This window comes from Syngnathus floridae, chromosome 21 (genome assembly GCF_059516105.1).
Source record: "Syngnathus floridae isolate MCC-2025c chromosome 21, RoL_Sflo_1.0, whole genome shotgun sequence".
NCBI classification, from domain to species: Eukaryota; Metazoa; Chordata; class Actinopteri; order Syngnathiformes; family Syngnathidae; genus Syngnathus; species Syngnathus floridae.
The window spans coordinates 5,198,165-5,214,488 of NC_142433.1; the positions used below are offsets into that span (position 1 = coordinate 5,198,165).

General features: G+C 47.2%; 4 protein-coding genes across 8 annotated transcripts; 3 read left to right on the forward strand and 1 right to left on the reverse strand.

The window, feature by feature from the left end:
• The first annotated feature begins 24 nt into the window (after positions 1-24).
• On the forward strand, positions 25-3,956 carry LOC148380108 (phosphatidylinositol 4-phosphate 5-kinase type-1 alpha-like). Its single transcript, XM_088365487.1, has 13 exons — positions 25-273; positions 605-627; positions 696-782; positions 900-1,030; positions 1,232-1,349; positions 1,416-1,568; positions 1,683-1,982; positions 2,068-2,267; positions 2,453-2,536; positions 2,605-2,653; positions 2,727-2,811; positions 2,887-3,081; positions 3,262-3,956. The coding sequence occupies exons 1-13, from the start codon at positions 219-221 to the stop codon at positions 3,306-3,308; spliced, it is 1,527 nt and encodes a 508-aa protein (XP_088221613.1). The 5' UTR covers positions 25-218; the 3' UTR covers positions 3,309-3,956.
• A 129-nt stretch (positions 3,957-4,085) lies between these two features.
• On the forward strand, positions 4,086-6,654 carry psmd4a (proteasome 26S subunit ubiquitin receptor, non-ATPase 4a). Its single transcript, XM_088365490.1, has 10 exons — positions 4,086-4,241; positions 4,810-4,950; positions 5,032-5,146; positions 5,230-5,316; positions 5,392-5,460; positions 5,544-5,759; positions 5,865-5,973; positions 6,045-6,176; positions 6,252-6,304; positions 6,379-6,654. Exons 1-10 carry the CDS (start codon positions 4,216-4,218, stop codon positions 6,547-6,549), a joined length of 1,119 nt encoding a protein of 372 aa, XP_088221616.1. The 5' UTR covers positions 4,086-4,215; the 3' UTR covers positions 6,550-6,654.
• Positions 6,655-6,938: 284 nt separating this feature from the next.
• znf687b (zinc finger protein 687b) lies at positions 6,939-13,643 on the forward strand. Of its 2 annotated transcripts, none has more exons than XM_088365468.1 (10): positions 6,939-7,016; positions 7,810-9,984; positions 10,092-10,357; positions 10,444-10,628; positions 10,715-10,891; positions 10,952-11,114; positions 11,343-11,657; positions 11,733-11,833; positions 11,963-12,050; positions 12,201-13,643. In XM_088365468.1, exons 2-10 carry the CDS (start codon positions 7,824-7,826, stop codon positions 12,786-12,788), a joined length of 4,044 nt encoding a protein of 1,347 aa, XP_088221594.1. In that variant the 5' UTR covers positions 6,939-7,016; positions 7,810-7,823; the 3' UTR covers positions 12,789-13,643. The 2 variants fall into 2 exon arrangements, with proteins under 2 accessions (XP_088221594.1, XP_088221595.1); XM_088365469.1 differs by having other exon boundaries at positions 7,810-9,981.
• Positions 7,475-16,262, reverse strand: hax1 (HCLS1 associated protein X-1). Of its 4 annotated transcripts, XR_015855074.1 has the most exons (10): positions 16,091-16,262; positions 15,032-15,497; positions 14,894-14,957; positions 14,506-14,642; positions 14,317-14,437; positions 14,115-14,246; positions 13,785-13,898; positions 12,183-13,656; positions 11,987-12,119; positions 7,475-7,687 (listed from the first exon to the last, which is right to left on the reverse strand). XR_015855074.1 is itself a non-coding variant. In XM_088365493.1 (7 exons), the coding sequence occupies exons 1-7, from the start codon at positions 16,153-16,155 to the stop codon at positions 14,176-14,178; spliced, it is 861 nt and encodes a 286-aa protein (XP_088221619.1). In that variant the 5' UTR covers positions 16,156-16,262; the 3' UTR covers positions 13,958-14,175. The 4 variants fall into 4 exon arrangements, 2 of the variants coding, with proteins under 2 accessions (XP_088221619.1, XP_088221618.1); XR_015855073.1 differs by having other exon boundaries at positions 12,183-13,898; XM_088365493.1 differs by lacking the exons at positions 7,475-7,687; positions 11,987-12,119; positions 12,183-13,656; positions 13,785-13,898 and having other exon boundaries at positions 13,958-14,246; positions 15,032-15,201; positions 15,265-15,497.
• Between the last annotated feature and the right edge of the window lie 62 nt (positions 16,263-16,324).

Here is a 16,324-nt window from a genome sequence, read left to right on the forward strand (position 1 = left end):
TAAAACTCACGCCGGAACTTTTTTTCTCATTCTGGTTAAACAACGAAGTTTGACAACTTCCGCGTTGCGTCCTTGTTTACGAACGCGTAATGACCGGATTTGCTTTACGTCGCAAAAGATGGCTTTTCATCAACATAATTTGACAATTGATTTAGTGTTTTTTTCCTTAATTTAGTTAGTTTCGAGTTTGTGTATATAAAGTTTGATCAAGACTCGGAATGGCCACAGCCGCAGTTGCAGAGGAGCCGCAGGGGCTTCCGAGCCACCCTGGCAGTAAGTTTGACGTCATCATTAACGCGAAAACGTAAATAAAACGTGTGTTCCCTCTCCCAACTCTACCTACGTGGTTTTTCTTTGTTCAATTGAAAAAATGTCATGCCAAAAATAAACGAGAAAAGGTTGCTTGCAAAAAGTTCCGTAATGATTCAGTAGTGAGGCTAAAAGTTAACAAGGTGTGTCTCGAGTTTTGGCCTCAGCCCAGCCGCACATTTTTAAACTATTTCATTTTTAAACCATTTTAAACCATCTTTTTAAACCATAGCTTAAATATTAACTTATGTTCTCACCATAAATAACTTTCCACTGTCTGCCAATTTGTCTCCAGATTCTACTGAGGCCGGGAAAGAGGTAAGAAATTATTATCAGGTTAGTGTAAATGTGTTCTTTTTCCTCAAGTAGTTAATTGTCCTTACTAGATTCCAGGAATTAGCTCTGCCCCAGTTGTCAAGAAAACTATTGGCCACCGAGGAGTGGATCAAACTGGAAAAACTGTATACAAAAAGGTCAGTATCGATATGCATTGTAGCATCTTAGTAATTATGTTTGGGGGGTCTAATTGGAAACTATTAAAATATCTATTTTTTTTTTAACCAAGCTTACATCTCTCATTTTCTTTCCAGACGCCCTCATGGGCTCTGCAAGGCGCTATCCAGTTGGGAATCACGCACACTGTGTGCAGCTTGGCTCAGAAGTCCGAGCGAGACGTACTGCTGCAGGACTTCGAAGAGGTGGAGAGCATCTACTTCCCCGGGTGGGTGGTCTAAATGTATATTTATTAAAGTCTGTGTTGTACTGCTCCCCCTGGTGGCCAAGGCGTACACACCAGAAGGAGTCGCACAATTCAATTTTCGAAATGAATCAAAAACTGCAGATTTTTTCAAGTTCTATTTTGATTTGTTAAGACTGTGTGATTTTTTTTATAGACAGTTTTTTTTTCCTCTTTGATTGGCAGTGAGGGTAGCAGTCACACGCCGGCGCACCACTATGGAGACTTCAGGTTCAAGACGTACGCTCCCATCGCATTTCGCTACTTCAGGGAGATGTTTTGCATTCAGCCAGATGACTACATGGTACATTATTATTTTTTACATATTATGTTGAACAACATTTTGAGCTTACAGTGTGTTCTCTGACAGTGTTCCCTATGTAGCGAGGACCTGATCGAGCTGTCCAACCCAGGAGCCAGCGGGTCGCTCTTCTACCTCTCCCACGATGACCAGTTCATCATGAAGACAGTGCAGCGTAAGGAGGCTGAGTTTCTGCAGAAGCTCCTTCCTGGATACTTCATGGTAAGACAAGAAGAAAAAGCAGAGTCAGAAATAATAATCGTATTTTTCTTCAAACAAATGAGACCCTTGTTGTACTTCAATGAAAGAGATTTCTTCTTTCTACCAATCCTCCAGAACCTGAACCAGAACAAGCGGACCCTGCTACCCAAGTTCTACGGTCTCTACTGCATCCAGACAAACGGCACCAACATCCGTATTGTGGTTATGAACAACCTGCTGCCCTCCTCGGTCCAGCTGCACCTCAAATTCGACCTGAAGGGCTCCACGTACAACCGCCGGGCCTCCTCCAAAGAACGGGCCAAGGCTTTACCTACCTATAAGGACCTGGACTTCCTGCAGGACATGCCTGATGGGATGCTGCTGGATCCCGACATGTACAACGCCTTCTGCAAGACGGTTCAGCGGGACTGCCTGGTAAGAGTCTGGGTACATGTGGTGGAAAATTTTACATGGTTGTCATCCAACTAATTTGGTTAGATCAATTTTCTTCATTTTCCAGGTGCTGCAGAGTTTCAAGATCATGGACTACAGCCTACTGCTCGGGATTAACGTGGTGGATCATGCCGGAGGAGAAACGATGCAGACAGAGCAGGCAGCAGAGAGGAGGAAGCCGCAGAACCAGAAGTTCCTGTACAGCACGCCCATGGAGGCAATTCAGGCGGAAGCCAGGGACGCCGGCTCGCCGGGAAGCCACGACCCGTGAGTGTCAAGTTGCGACATGTTAAGCATTCACATGATTCCAAATTTTGCCATTGAACATGGATGCGGATATTTTTACAAATGTAAGAAACCAATCCGACATCAAAATATTTAAAATAGTTCAGGATATTCTGAACGATTCGTTCTACAGCATTTCATTTTTTTATTCTTATTTGATTTGTCAGCACGGGGGGGATTCCAGCACGAAACTCCAAAGGCCAAAGACTCCTGATCTACATTGGCATCATTGATATTCTACAGTCATACAGGTGAGCTGGACCATCGGTGGACTTAAAAAGTCAAAACTGCTACGACAAATCGACACCATGTCTCCTAGATTCGTCAAGATGCTGGAGCACACGTGGAAAGCTCTGGTTCAAGACGCGGTAAACACCTGCAAAGTCCTTTAACGATTCTTAAATATTGACAAAACCCGTTGAGTTATCATCACTCTTTCAGGACACGGTTTCGGTGCACAGACCGGATTTCTACGCCGACCGATTCCAGAAGTTCATGTGCAACACGGTCTTCAAGAAAATCCAATGTAAGAATATACTGAATATTTGTGCATCCTGATCATTTAGTATCCCTTTTATGACATTTTCATCTTGGATTTTAGTGAAGACATCACCATCCAAGAGGCGCCATAGCACTATAAGGAAAACCGACAGTGGCACAGCTCAGCAGGCAGAACAGAGCAGCAGCCAGAACCAGAACCAGAATAAGCAGCTCATCGTAAAGGACGAGAGCCAGCAGCCCGTAATAAAGGATGAGAAAAACTCGGCGGATAAAGAGGACGGGTCCCAGGAAAACGGTAAGAATGTGAGGAAGGTTGTGTTTGCTTTTGCAACACGAGTTTCTGGCATGTTCCAGCATGTCAAAGTGTTGAAGTATTTTATGCATGCCTGTAAGCAGTCTTTGTATTTGTAATAGACGATACTTAGAATTAGAAAACTGTTGTTCTATTGTATTATCTTATTTTTTTGTTGTACAGGTGTAGAGGAAACACCGAAATCCAGTGAGGCGAATGGAAAGACCTGATGATGACTACCATTGAAGTGGTGCCAAAAATAAGGGATTTTTTTTTTACCCTTTTCAACTGCACTTTGATTCCGTTTGGACTCCAACAATGTTTTATTGTTACTCATCTCAGTGGAATGCTTTGACTCTAAGATGGTTCTCACCTTCAGTTCAGTATTTTCAAGTGGGACAAGAAATCCCGTCCTGTTTGGTGGATGGACCAAACTATGAGAATTTGACAAGAAAAATGACCAAGACACTATCAGAGCCATAAAAAAAACCTATCTGTACATTCACAATAATTTCTGCTTTTGCTTAATTTCTATTTTTTATAACTTCCATTCCAGTGTGTGTTTACAATTTTAATTCTCTGGTGATACGGTTACAGTATGATGTAAATGAGGTTGAGTTATTTTGATCTGTTTTACAATGCAAATGTTTTGTATGCTCATTACATTCACAGGCTTTGGAAATGGTGCAATAATTCAGTCATTGAAGAATCGGTATTATCATGAGTAAAATTTTGGGTGGATTGCTATTTTATGCAAATGTGCCTTATGGACCAAAATCCTAACGTGTATTTATTACAGTTTCTTTTACTGTATGGCGTTTATCACTATCCATAGCATTTTAATCAATACTGTGTAAATAAAAGTGCCTTTGATAAAATTTTGCTTTGTTTTAGTTTTGTATATATGACTAAATGAAGGTGCAAATACATCTTTAATTTAATAATCATTTAATTTCTTTATTCTTCGTTACGAATTGTTTAGTTTAGATTGGTGACGTAATGGAATAGGAAGCTGACTCACCAATCACATCCAAGAATAAAAAAACTAGGGCCAATCATGGACGGTCTTGCTCAGCTGTTATTCAATGGGCTATGAGCTTGTAAGATTGCTGCTCGAATCAACAAGATTTTTCCAAAATGGTGCTCGAAAGTACTATGGTTTGGTAAGGATCAAATTTTTATTATTTTAAGTCGTTTTACCCCTTTAAATGCCTCGCGTAATTTACTGTTAACAAACGGTTTGGTTAAAAAATAAGTGGTGTTAAATTCACAGTTGATTACCACGTCGAAAGGGTGAGAAAACGTTGCAGATTTGGACTGCTAGCAGCGGCTGAGTCATGTAGCAAAAACTAGTAGCTAACCGTATTTATTATTTAATTTTCCCGTCTCATATGTATGCAATCTACATTTAAAACAATTCAGTTTGAATCATAACTAAACATTTAACAACGGCAAGTCAATGACAAGGAAAAACTAAGAATAATCACAACATGCTAACCTTAGCATGTTCGAATGGGACCAACTTGAAAGGACTACTACGGGAATAAAGGCCGAACGACTTTAATCTTAATATATACTACTTTGTTATTTAATGTATTTTTGTAAATTAAAAAAATACCAAGTGTTTGGTAACTACATAATTTATTTTTGTGTAATACTGTTTATTGTGTGTCCTCCTAATACTAAAATCCATTAAACTGGGTATTCAAATTCATTTGGTTTTCTCACCAGTGTGGACAACAGCGAATATATGCGAAATGGAGACTTTCTACCCACAAGGCTGCAAGCACAGCAAGATGCCGTCAACATCGTGTGTCACTCCAAAACACGTAGCAACCCTGAGAACAACGTGGGCCTCATCACCATGGCCAAGTAAGAACCCTTAAACTGGATTTTTTGGACTTGGAATGCCAATGGATAGTGGACATAACTGACTGTTCTTCTTTGTCATAGTAACTGTGAGGTGCTGACCACGTTGACGCCAGATTCTGGACGCATCCTATCCAAACTTCATGCTGTGCAGCCCAGAGGCAACATCAGCTTCTGCACGGGCATTAGAGTTGCTCATGTGTGTATCTTGGTCAAAAAGAATCAAACAGTATACATGTGTGTGCACCAGAACTAAACAGACTGTGTTCTTTTCCTGTGTAGCTGGCTTTAAAGCATCGCCAAGGTAAAAACCACAAGATGCGAATCATCGCCTTTGTGGGGAGTCCCGTGGAGGATAACGAAAAGGAAGTGAGTTCTAGTGTTATTGTGTTTTGTTTTTTTATTATTATTACAACTTACTCCATCTTTTTATGTGTGGTACAGCTTGTCAAAATGGCTAAGCGCTTGAAAAAGGAGAAGGTGAATGTGGATATTATCAATTTTGGAGAGGAGGTGAGGAGACTATTTGACTTGTAATCTTTTTGATATTATGTACTTAAAATGATTTTTCACTCAATGCTGTCGTACGCATTTAGGAGTTAAACACAGAGAAGCTGACGGCCTTCATCAACACGCTGAACGGCAAGGAGGGGGCAGGATCTCACCTCGTCACAGTCCCCCCGGGGCCCAGTCTGGCCGACGCTCTACTCTCCTCACCCATCTTAGCGGGCGAGGGCGGCTCCATGATGGGCCTTGGCGCCAGTGACTTTGAGTTTGGCGTCGACCCCAGCGCCGACCCGGAACTTGCCCTGGTAAGCCGACACAATGGGATGTCAGTAAAATGAATGGGAAAAATTAATACATACTTTGAGTTCCAGCCTTGCATTCCAGCGATAACATCCTGAGTATGTTTGCAGGCCTTGCGCGTGTCCATGGAGGAGCAGCGTCAGAGGCAAGAGGAGGAAGCCCGCAGAGCCACAGCTGCGTCAGTGACCGAGGGCAGCGTGCCTATGCCTGCAGTGGATGGTGCGCACGGCCCATGACACCTATCGGAGGAGCAGAACACATCATCAGGTCTCCCCTTTTTCCCGTTTCAGAATCAGAGGAGGCTTTGCTGAAGATGTCAGTGTCTCAGCCCGAGACGGGCGCCGCCGTGATACCTGACTTCAGCAGCATGACGGAGGAAGAGCAGATCGCCTATGCCATGCAGATGTCTCTTGCCGGAGGAGGTCAGTTACTCAACTGCAGAGGGGTGAGGTGTCTTATTCATCAACTTCAATAACTCCCATCTTGTCATGTAATAGAATATAGTGAGATGGACACAGGTGTTCCAATGGAGGCTACAGACTCTGTCAAAGTAAGCAAGCGCTATACAAGTGAGTGATGTCGTAGTAAGCCCAGACAGCTGATTGCTTTTACACACTCACTCAGGAGGAAGACGACTACGACGTAATGCAAGACCCCGAGTTCCTGCAGAGCGTGCTGGAGAACCTGCCCGGCGTGGACCCCAACAACGAAGCCATCCGCAACGCCATGGGCTCCCTGGCCTCCCAGACGGGCAACAAGCCTGATGCCAAAAAAGATGACGAGAAGAAGAAATGAGAGACAACCAACGTTTAGACATAAAAATATCTTGAAACGTTCATGTTTATCTACCACCCTTTTTGTGACTCCTTAAAGCACCTCAATAAACAGCCATTCATCCTTCTTCTGGATTACTTTTCCTTATTAGCCCTCTGCACCACACCATACAGCAAAATAAAAATTATTGATCACAACTTACGATTCCACGTTCTGTATTGAATGAAGTTAAATTTCCATGGACCTAAAAAACTTCCTAATTGATTATATCAACAGCATATTTAGATTGTAACGCATGACACTAACAGTAAAATGTATTATAAATACAGTACAGTGTAATAAATGGCTATTTATTTTGATTTGCTTCCAAACAATGCGGCTCGGTGCAATTTGACATTCCTGATTGGAAGGCCGCGGGCACGTGACGGGAAGCGCTTGCGTTTTCAGCTGCAACCCGAGCTAAGGATAATCGGAAATCGCACATCCAGGTAAACAATCAAAAACGCCTCTTTTATGAACTCGAGCATCCTCGCCCACACTGTCTGACGTCACGCCATCGTTGACAGCGCCTAATGACATCCCTTGCTTGCAGTTGTTTTTATTTTCTCTAAATGGCGAAGGCTAGCCCGTTAGCTCGGTGACCCCCTTCTTCTCCGTCTCTCTGGCCAGCTAACCAGCAGTCTGACGGGGAAAGGGGGGGTGTCGTTCGGGCTTTTAGGGGCCGATGTCGCAGCAGGGTAAGGCGGCTATGGCTCGGACAGCCGCCTCGTTTGGCATTAGCTTTCCATCAGACATGTATTAAAACCAACAAAAAAGCCGCATTTGCCTCCCATCTATTGTGGAATTACCCTCCAGAATGGTTTGCATGCTAGCGGGCTAGCTCGCTAATGCTAACCGATGTCAGTCTGGCCTCTATGTAAAAAAGAAATAATGCAATTCCACTTGATAATCGTCCCAATCAACATCCGTTATTATTTAATCATCTTAAACTAAACGAAATTAATTTAGATCATGATGCACTAGTGGTTAGTATGCCTGCTTAGCAGTCAAATGTTCTGGGTTCGAATCAGCACTCCAAAGCTTTCCTGTGTGGCATTTTTCCATTCTCTGCATACTTGTGCGAGTTTCCCCCGAGGTACGCTGGCTTTCTTGCATATTCCTAAAAAAAAAAAATCACGTTAGGCTCATTGCCTTGTATTCGCTCGCGATCACGGATTTTAGTGGGGCGAGAGTTGCAGAAGTGTGCAACTGTCATGACAGCTGTCACTTTATTTTTTCCAGGCGTCAATCCCGTAATGGGGGACATGAAGACCCCAGATTTCGATGACCTGCTGGCAGCGTTTGACATACCAGACATCGACGCCAAGGAGGCAATACAATCCGCGCCGGATGAGGCAGAGGGACCTCACGGGCCCGCTGGGGCGCCTCTTGGGAAGACAGACAACACGGTGGGGTTGCCAAGCCCCTCGGACCCGCAGGGGGATACATCCATCGTGAGCGTGATTGTAAAAAACAAAGTGCGTGCCGAAGCGGCAGCGGGTGAAGAAGACGGAGCTGCAGAACCGGACGCCATCGATGTAATCGCCGGGGTGGACGTGGGTCCTCGTCTTGGCGGGATGGCGGAATCTGATGTCCTCAACCACAATGGTTTTGGCGTGTCCGGTGTCTCTGCCACGCTTTCCGTTAGCCAGTCCAATGGCGCCCCGTGGCCCCTGAACACCCCTAAAGCATCAGCAGAAACATCAGGTGCAGTCGCGGTCAAGTCCAACAAGCAGGGAGGGAACATTTTTAACAGACTGAAGCCTCTGCTAGGCCCCGGTTCGGGGGATCCGGTGGGCCGGGCGAGAAAGATGCAGCTCCTACAGCAACAGCAGCAGCAGCAGGAAGCTGTGCAGGAGAGAGCAGACACCCACAAAGCAACACTACCATCTGGATCTTCTGCAGGACTGTCACCACCTTACTTCGCACCCACAAAGCCTCTCCCCGCTCCACCTGCTGCCCTTTCGCCACACGTGAAGCCTTTTAACGGCGCCCCCAAAATGGCGGAATACCAGCACCAGCAGATGGAGGAAGAAGATGAGGATGATTCAGATGCAGATTTGGACAGTCCACTTGTCATCCAGGAAAACCCAGACTCGCCGGTTTCCACTCAGATAAACCGTCGTTATAAGGATCTAACCCAGCCTACGGCATCTATACCGCCTCACCCTAAGCCGGGGTACACCCCCCAGGGAGCGTTTATGACTCCTGAGTCAGTCTCCACTGGAAACGAAACACCTCAGCCAGAGGAGAAGCACCCGGAGCACATCATCGAAGAGAGGGACTCGCCGGAGAGCCCTGAACCCGAGATGCCCAAGTCAACCGCTCAAGTGGTGTCTGCCAAAAGGTGTTCCAGTCCTGCTGCGGCCTCCACACCACCTTCATCTGAGCTGAGGGAGCCCAAGGAAGAAGAGGAGGAGATGGAGGTGGGGAACGGGATGGACAAGACGGCGGATGGGAACGTGGAGAAGCCAGAAAATGCGTGCGAGGAGAAGACTGAGGGAGATGAGGACAAGCCCAAAGCTGTTCTCCCTGAGGGGGGGGTGGTCACCGCACCGGCAGCCCCCGGGACTCCCTCACGGCCCCTCAAAGTCCGAATAAAAACCATTAAGACGTCCACGGGCGGCATCACCAGAACGGTGACGAGGGTGGCCCCCAAAGGTGGTGCGGGAGGAAAAGCTTCGGACGCAAAAGGGGGTGGTGAGCGGAAAGTGTTGGCGAGCAAAGGTCAAAAGTCTGAGCAGCAGCAGAACGCCAGCGCCTTAAACGCCCTGCCGGTGTCCACGCTTGCCGCTAGCAGCGTCATGCTCGCCGCCGCCACCAAAGTACAAAACAAAATGGCCACCTCCGACAAAGCTAAGGTTTCCGTCACCGCTGTCAATATCACAAAATCCGCCGCCCTGCCGGCCACTCCCGCCGTGGCCTCGTCACCCAAGTTCAGCGTGCGGACGACTGCCAAGGGGTCACCCAACGGCACCGCTCAGTCAAATAAGCCAGCATCTATCGTGAATAGTACCGGCGCCGTCATCTCCAGGAGCCAGTCCAGCCTGGTGGAGGCTTTTAACAAGATACTCAACAGCAAGAACCTGTTGCCCAGCTATAAGCCGGACCTGTCGGCGCCGCCGCCCCCCGAGTGGGGACTCCCGCTGCCGGCTTCCGGCTACCGCTGCCTGGAGTGCGGCGACGCCTTCGCTTTGGAGCGCAGCCTGGCGCGTCACTACGACCGGCGTTCCCTGCGTATCGAGGTGACGTGTAATCACTGCGCCAAGCGGCTGGCGTTCTTCAACAAGTGCAGCCTTCTGCTGCACGCCCGCGAACACAAAGAGCGAGGCCTGGTCATGCAGTGCTCGCACCTGGTCATGAGGCCCGTCACCGTGGAGCAGATGATCGGACAGCAAGACGTCACGCCAGTCGGTAGTAAGCACAAAGCACGACACAAATCAGGACTGGCAAACCTACAAAAATCGACGTGGTCTAAAGAAGCCCACCTCCTTTAACCCCTGACTTTCTATCCTTCCCACCAGGTGTGCTTTCCTCTTCATCGCCTTCCACTGCTACTTCGTCTGCTGCGGGATCCAGCCCGAAGGACGGAACGGCGGCGCCCGCCGGAGGTCCGCCCCGACAGGTCCGCCGCGCCCCCCAGGGCCCTCAGGCGCTGATGCCACTGCCCTGCAAGAAAGCTGAGAACCTGCAGTACAACAACTACAAGTGTCCCGAGTGTCAGACGCAGTTTTCTGGCAAGGCGGCGCTCGTCACGCATTTCCAGCAGATCAGAGCGGCGCCAAATTCGGTGACCAGGACGTCAAAGATAGAAAACGCCCATACTTCTTAAAATTTACTTGTGTGACCTCCTGTTCCATCCGTGTCATGTTCCAGACGTGCTCCCAGTGCTCTCCGCCCATGATGCTGCCCAACTCCTGCGCCGTGTCGGCCCACCAGAGGATCCATAAGCATAAGGCGCCCCACGTGTGCCCCGAGTGCGGGGGTGTGGCACGGCAGGCCAGCTTCCAGACCCACCTGGATGAGGCCTGCCTGCACTTTGCCAGGCGTATCGGCTACAGGTAAGCACACAACTTGGGAGAAACCACCAAAAGTCCACATCCTCCCTCCCAAATATCTTCTGAGCGTTCTCTGTGCTTGTTTGAAGGTGCTCCAGCTGCCAAGTGGTGTTTGGCGGCTTGAACTCCATCAAGTCCCACATCCAGACGGCCCATTGCGAGGTGTTCCACAAATGCCCCAGCTGCCCCATGGCCTTCAAGTCGGCCCCGAGCGCCCAGAGTCACATCAGCACGCAGCACCCGGCGCTCACCGGTGGTCAGGCCAAGTACGAGTGCCGCACACTCAGCTCGGTCACCTTCGCTCTAATGGAATCTTCTCTTGGCAGGATGATCTACAAGTGCGTGATGTGCGACACGGTCTTCACCCAAAAGCCTTTGCTGTACATGCACTTCGACACACATCTGGCCAAGCAGAAGGTGCACGTGTTCAAGTGTCCCGACTGCACCAAGCTGTATGCTCAAAAAGGTTCCATGATGGAGCACATCAAGGTGGGGGTCACTTCTCTTCAAGAACTTGCCGAAAACGACTTTTGTGCCTTAAGTGTTGCCCGCTCTTTGCCTTCCGTAATTAGCGCGGCGTCAACAAAGGCCAACATGATATCATTTGGCTCGGCCTTGGCAAGGGTTCTCCTCGTGATTCCTTGTCTAAGTTCCATGCCAAGTACAAGTGTGTAATTGTCCAATTGGGATTAATCGAAGACTCGTGCCGCCCTTCAGACGGCGCACAGAGGGTCCGCGGCAAAACAAGAACCCGCTTCCGACACTCCTGCCGCCAACGTTACCGCTAGCGGTCCCAAGATCAAACCCTCCGCTAAGCCCGACAACTCAGACGGCGAGGACTGGGGGCGGGATCAAGAGGAGGAAGAGGACGACGATGAGGAGGAGGAAGACGACGATGACGGGGATGAAGACTTCGAGGGGCCCGGCGCGGCGACACCCGGTGTCCCCACCGAGTGGACGTGCCCGCAGTGCCAGAGTACCTTCACCGACAACGACGACTACATCAGTCACGTCAAGATGGAGCACGGAAAGGTGCCGTCAAATATCCGCCGATGCTTACTGTTCTTTTATTAATTTCACATCTGCTTAATTTTTCCCCCCTGCCAGTTCCCATGTCGTATTTGCGGCGGGAACTTTAGCACGTCATCCAGCTTGAGACGCCACGAGAGAGTCATTCACGAGGGCAACAAAAGAGTCTTCCATTGCCAGTAAGTCTTGAAACTAATTGGATTGCACGCAGAGCTACAAAACCGGCCAGTACCTTTCTCGCAGTAGCCCGAAATAGTATTGCAGTTTTGTACGAGACGCGTTCTAACCCTTTTTAATTCTCGCGGCAGGTATTGCACGGAGGGCAAACGTACCTTTGGTAGCCGCTTCCTGCTGGACAAACACATCCGGCTCAAACACAGAGGCACCGACGGACAGGTGAGTCAGGTCCCTTCCACTGGGTTTGAGCAATCTCGCACCAGTTTGATTTTCCAGCTCCAAGTGTGGCTAAAAAAAATAAACATCTGCTATCTGTAAAGCTAGCATGTGAGTGTTGAAGGGGGGGCTCACCTTTGGTCTGCTGGTCAGGCGGTCCCGATGACGAGGAAGCGTGCTGCCACGACCACAGAAGGTCCCGGCAGCTCCTCGGAGCAGGACGGCGAGGGCGCCGCTCCCGGTGGCAAGCCAGCGGACGAGGAGGAGAACGTTCCGGAGGAAGGCGAGGAAGTGGGCGCAGGCCCCGCCAAGAGAAGCCGAGCCGAGCCGGAGGAGGAAACCAGTAGCGTGTTCCGTTGCGTGCCGTGTGGATTCTCCACGGAGGACGGCGCAGAGTTCCAGCGCCATATCCCGCAGCACCGCGCCGACACCGCCTCCTTCCAATGCCTGCAGTGCGGCGTGTGCTTCGCCTCGGCCGGCTCGCTGGGCCGACACCGCTTCATCAGCCACCGCGTGCGGGACGCCCAGGGCGAGGCCGACCGCGGCGCGGGACGAGCGTCTCCGGACGGCTCGCCCCGCGCCGGCGCCGCCTCGCCTCAAGCTTTGGGCGAGGACGCTGACGGCAACCTGATCTGCAGGGTGTGCGGGCGTCGCTTCGACAAGGCGTCGGACCTCAACACCCACTTCCGGACCCACGGCATGGCCTTCCTCACCGCGCACAAGACGGACAAGCCCCAGTAGGACACGACTGAGCCAGTCTAGAACAAGGGTTCCCAAAATTTTTGGGTCCAGAACATTTCTGAGGACCTTGGCATTATTCGCTAACCTTTCATACCACTTCGAGAGTGTTATGGAAAGCCACGTTTGGGTTCTCAATACATCACAATCATATCAGATTGGCTCATTGTCTGACATTGCCCACATACAGGTTTGCACTTAAAAAAAAATTATTACTGCAACTTATTTTGTGGACCCCGTTTTGAGAACCACTGCTCTAGAATGTTTTAACCATCCTACGCTTGTTGCTGCATGCCTGGAGGTCCCTCCCTCCCTTTTTGAGTGAAACATTTCTGCTGCACGGCTGCCATTTTACTGACCTCCCCAGAACTTGGATTTGTACTTGTAATGTAATATTTATTATTGATCAAATACTGCTGCGAGCTGGCCAGGATAATTTGTGATGTTGGTGTTCAGTAAGACATTAGAAGGAGGAGGAAGTGGCTAGTATGTGATTTTTGTTATGTAAATAGATAATTACACTACAAGAAAACATAACTTGCTATGATAATGTGAATACATGTAGTGTTTGTACTGTACTGTTCCTTTTTATTCTAATTATCAAACAAGCACCCCACGAAGAAGAAATCAATGTCTATCAATACTCGCGTTTCTTTTATAACGTTTGGGGGGGAAAAAAACAAACAAAAAAAAACATTGTCTTGTTTTTATCTTTTTATACATGTGTCATATCATATTTATATAGATGGATGATAATAGTGGAACGTTCAAGTTTTCTTTCCCCATGGTTGTGGTCTGCTTGCTGTATACGCCATACACTCACTTTTGTGCAGTTTTCAAATAAATGTTAAAAAGAGACTCCGAATTGGATCTGTTTTGAAAAACCGAAAAAGCGTGCAGTCGATAGGCCGCTCTGCCATGTTTTTTTGTGACACCAAAAACTATCCAGTCCAGAACCAGAACTTCAGACGGTTGAGGGGGAAAAAAAAGTTTCCTCACCTGCTGGCAGCCGTGCCCGATTGCTGCTCCTCTCATCATCTCGCTCATGGTGTCTAAAGCGGGTTGGTGGCTAAGCTACAGCGTGATCATTCGATCCCGCTTGCAGTACAAATTCTAAAAACAAATCATAAAACTCAGAGGGATCCACAAATCACTACATCTTTTTTTGAACATTAACAATTTCAACATTATGTTTATTCAACAATCACCAAGGAGCAATAGAAAAATAAATACATTGCAATGATTACGATAATATATAATATTATATATTTATATTATTATTTTTATTTATATTATTATATTAATAATATTTTTTCTGCATTATCTCACCTTGCGGCATCGGCTTGCAACCACTCTACAACGTAAATAAATTGCGTTTGTTATAATCAAGTCATTTAAAGCCTCCAAAGAGCTTTGAAAAGAAGTCGCTGTCGTCGTCCGGCATGTCTGAAAATGAAGAACCTGGAACGAGAGCAGGAGATGAATAAGCTCAGTTTGTATACGATATGTTTTTTTTTCTATGTGTACAGACCTGGTAGGGTGGGTCCGGTATGATGTCCTGGTCCCTCCAGACCACTACGACCTCCTGAGCGGGTCACCGTGGTCTCCTCGTTGCCTTGACCATCTCTGACCGTGCGCCGCTCCTCCATTGTCTTGTTGATAGGCAATAAAAAATAAGCATATCTGCTAATGAGCTAGCTAGCTGTCAACTGCTTGTTACCCCATCAGGTTTCAGCACTTTGGTGACAGTCACGGACTGGAAGAAGGACCTGCTTCGAGGCTGCTGACTCGGCAACTGATCGGCGGGCGGCCTCAGAATCTGATCCAAACCACCAGAGGACACGGCAGAGTCCAGGTCTGGAAAAATGAAGATCTATTTGTGCTGTTTGTTGAGTGAAAATGTACCCAAGCTAGTTAGTTGCTAAAGTAGCTGCATTTGAGATGGGTAGTGTATTCAATGATTTTGATAAAGGGGACTATTGTAGGGAAATTTTGCAGAATAGTTTATTAACCGATATTCTCATCACAATTTGCTTGTGTCTCAAATTTTGTTTTGTCACACTAAGCAAAAAAATGGTAACACAAAAAAAAATGAATAAATCACCCACCTTTGTCTTCTTTACGCTCGTCTGCTGGAATTTTCTGCAGCCTTTGTCTCCAGACATCATTGAACTAAAGACAAAAAGGGAATGCTTGAAAGTTTGCAGTAAAATACTTAAATTTGCTGGAATGGAATTCTCAATTACTTTAGAAAAAGGGGTGACGCCTGGGGAATGTGGGGACTCATAGGAGGGATGGATATCAGTTCTCCTCTGGTTGTCACTATCGGGATGTTTGAGCATGAAGTCTCTCAAGGGGTTACCGCTGGATCCACGACTTCCCTCCTGACGTGGCGGTGGCGCAATGCTGGGAATACCTACAATAAATAATGACAGCTCCAAATATTTCCCAATTGCAATCCCTAAAATGTCAGCATTACCAGAATGTGAGTCCCAGCGACCCAGCTGGGAAAAGATCTCCTCCATCTCCCTGAGGACCTGGCCAAACAGAGGCGGTTCTTGGATTCTCATCCCGTCGGGATTGAAGCTGAAGCCGAATTTCCAAGCGCTGTCAAAGGGGTCCTGCCCGTCCCCCCGGAAGCCGTCATAGTAGAAGGAATCATCTTCGTCATCGTCGTCTTCATCACGGGTCATGGAATCAAAGAAGGGGTCCCTATTTGATTAAATAAGCAGTCAAAATGTGTGATGAGTTCCACAACAGTGTATTGACAACGAACAAAATACAAATATAAATAATAATTTAGATTTATAAACTACTGACAAAACGTCAGGGATATTCAGCTTTCTGCTGGGATTCAAACCATTAATCTTTACACAGTAATTAGATTTGACCTTTCAACTTTAGAAAACAATTGTTTTATTCGTTTTATTACTTTTCACATTTGCAAAATGAACGATTGGTGCTGTTCTAATTTCCCAATTGCGAAAAATAACCAACGTGCGCTAGTTTGGTTTTATCTGACAGCCGCCACTCTTAGTTTACAGAAAAGAAAATACTATGCGAGTTAGTTCACCATTATATGGGGCCACTGAATATTAAATGACATTCGTCACATGTAAACTAACAGATAATATTGCAAAAGTTTGAAAAGTACACAACCGCATTTGAATACACGGCCGAATAAAGTTGAACTAAAAGATGTGAAGACTTTGGAAGCGCAGAAAAAGCACATTTGGGTCAACTTGGTCTTGCAAGCTAAATGTTAGCTACATAGCAGCTGTCATTTTGGCTCCTTGCTAACTTACCTTCGCCCACGAAAATGGCCACCAGGAACGCCGAAGAAGCCACGAAATAGATCAAAAACGCTCATTTAGTCTGGCTTGATTTAAAAAAAAAAAAAAAAAAAGGTAATTTAACGCATTACTACGACGCGTTGACTGGAAAAAAAGCGTGTCGCCTCTACAATTGCCAACAGTGTCGCAAAGTGCTGTTGTCACGTGACAACGTAAAGTAGTTTTTACCGTAATGGTGGTAGCCGA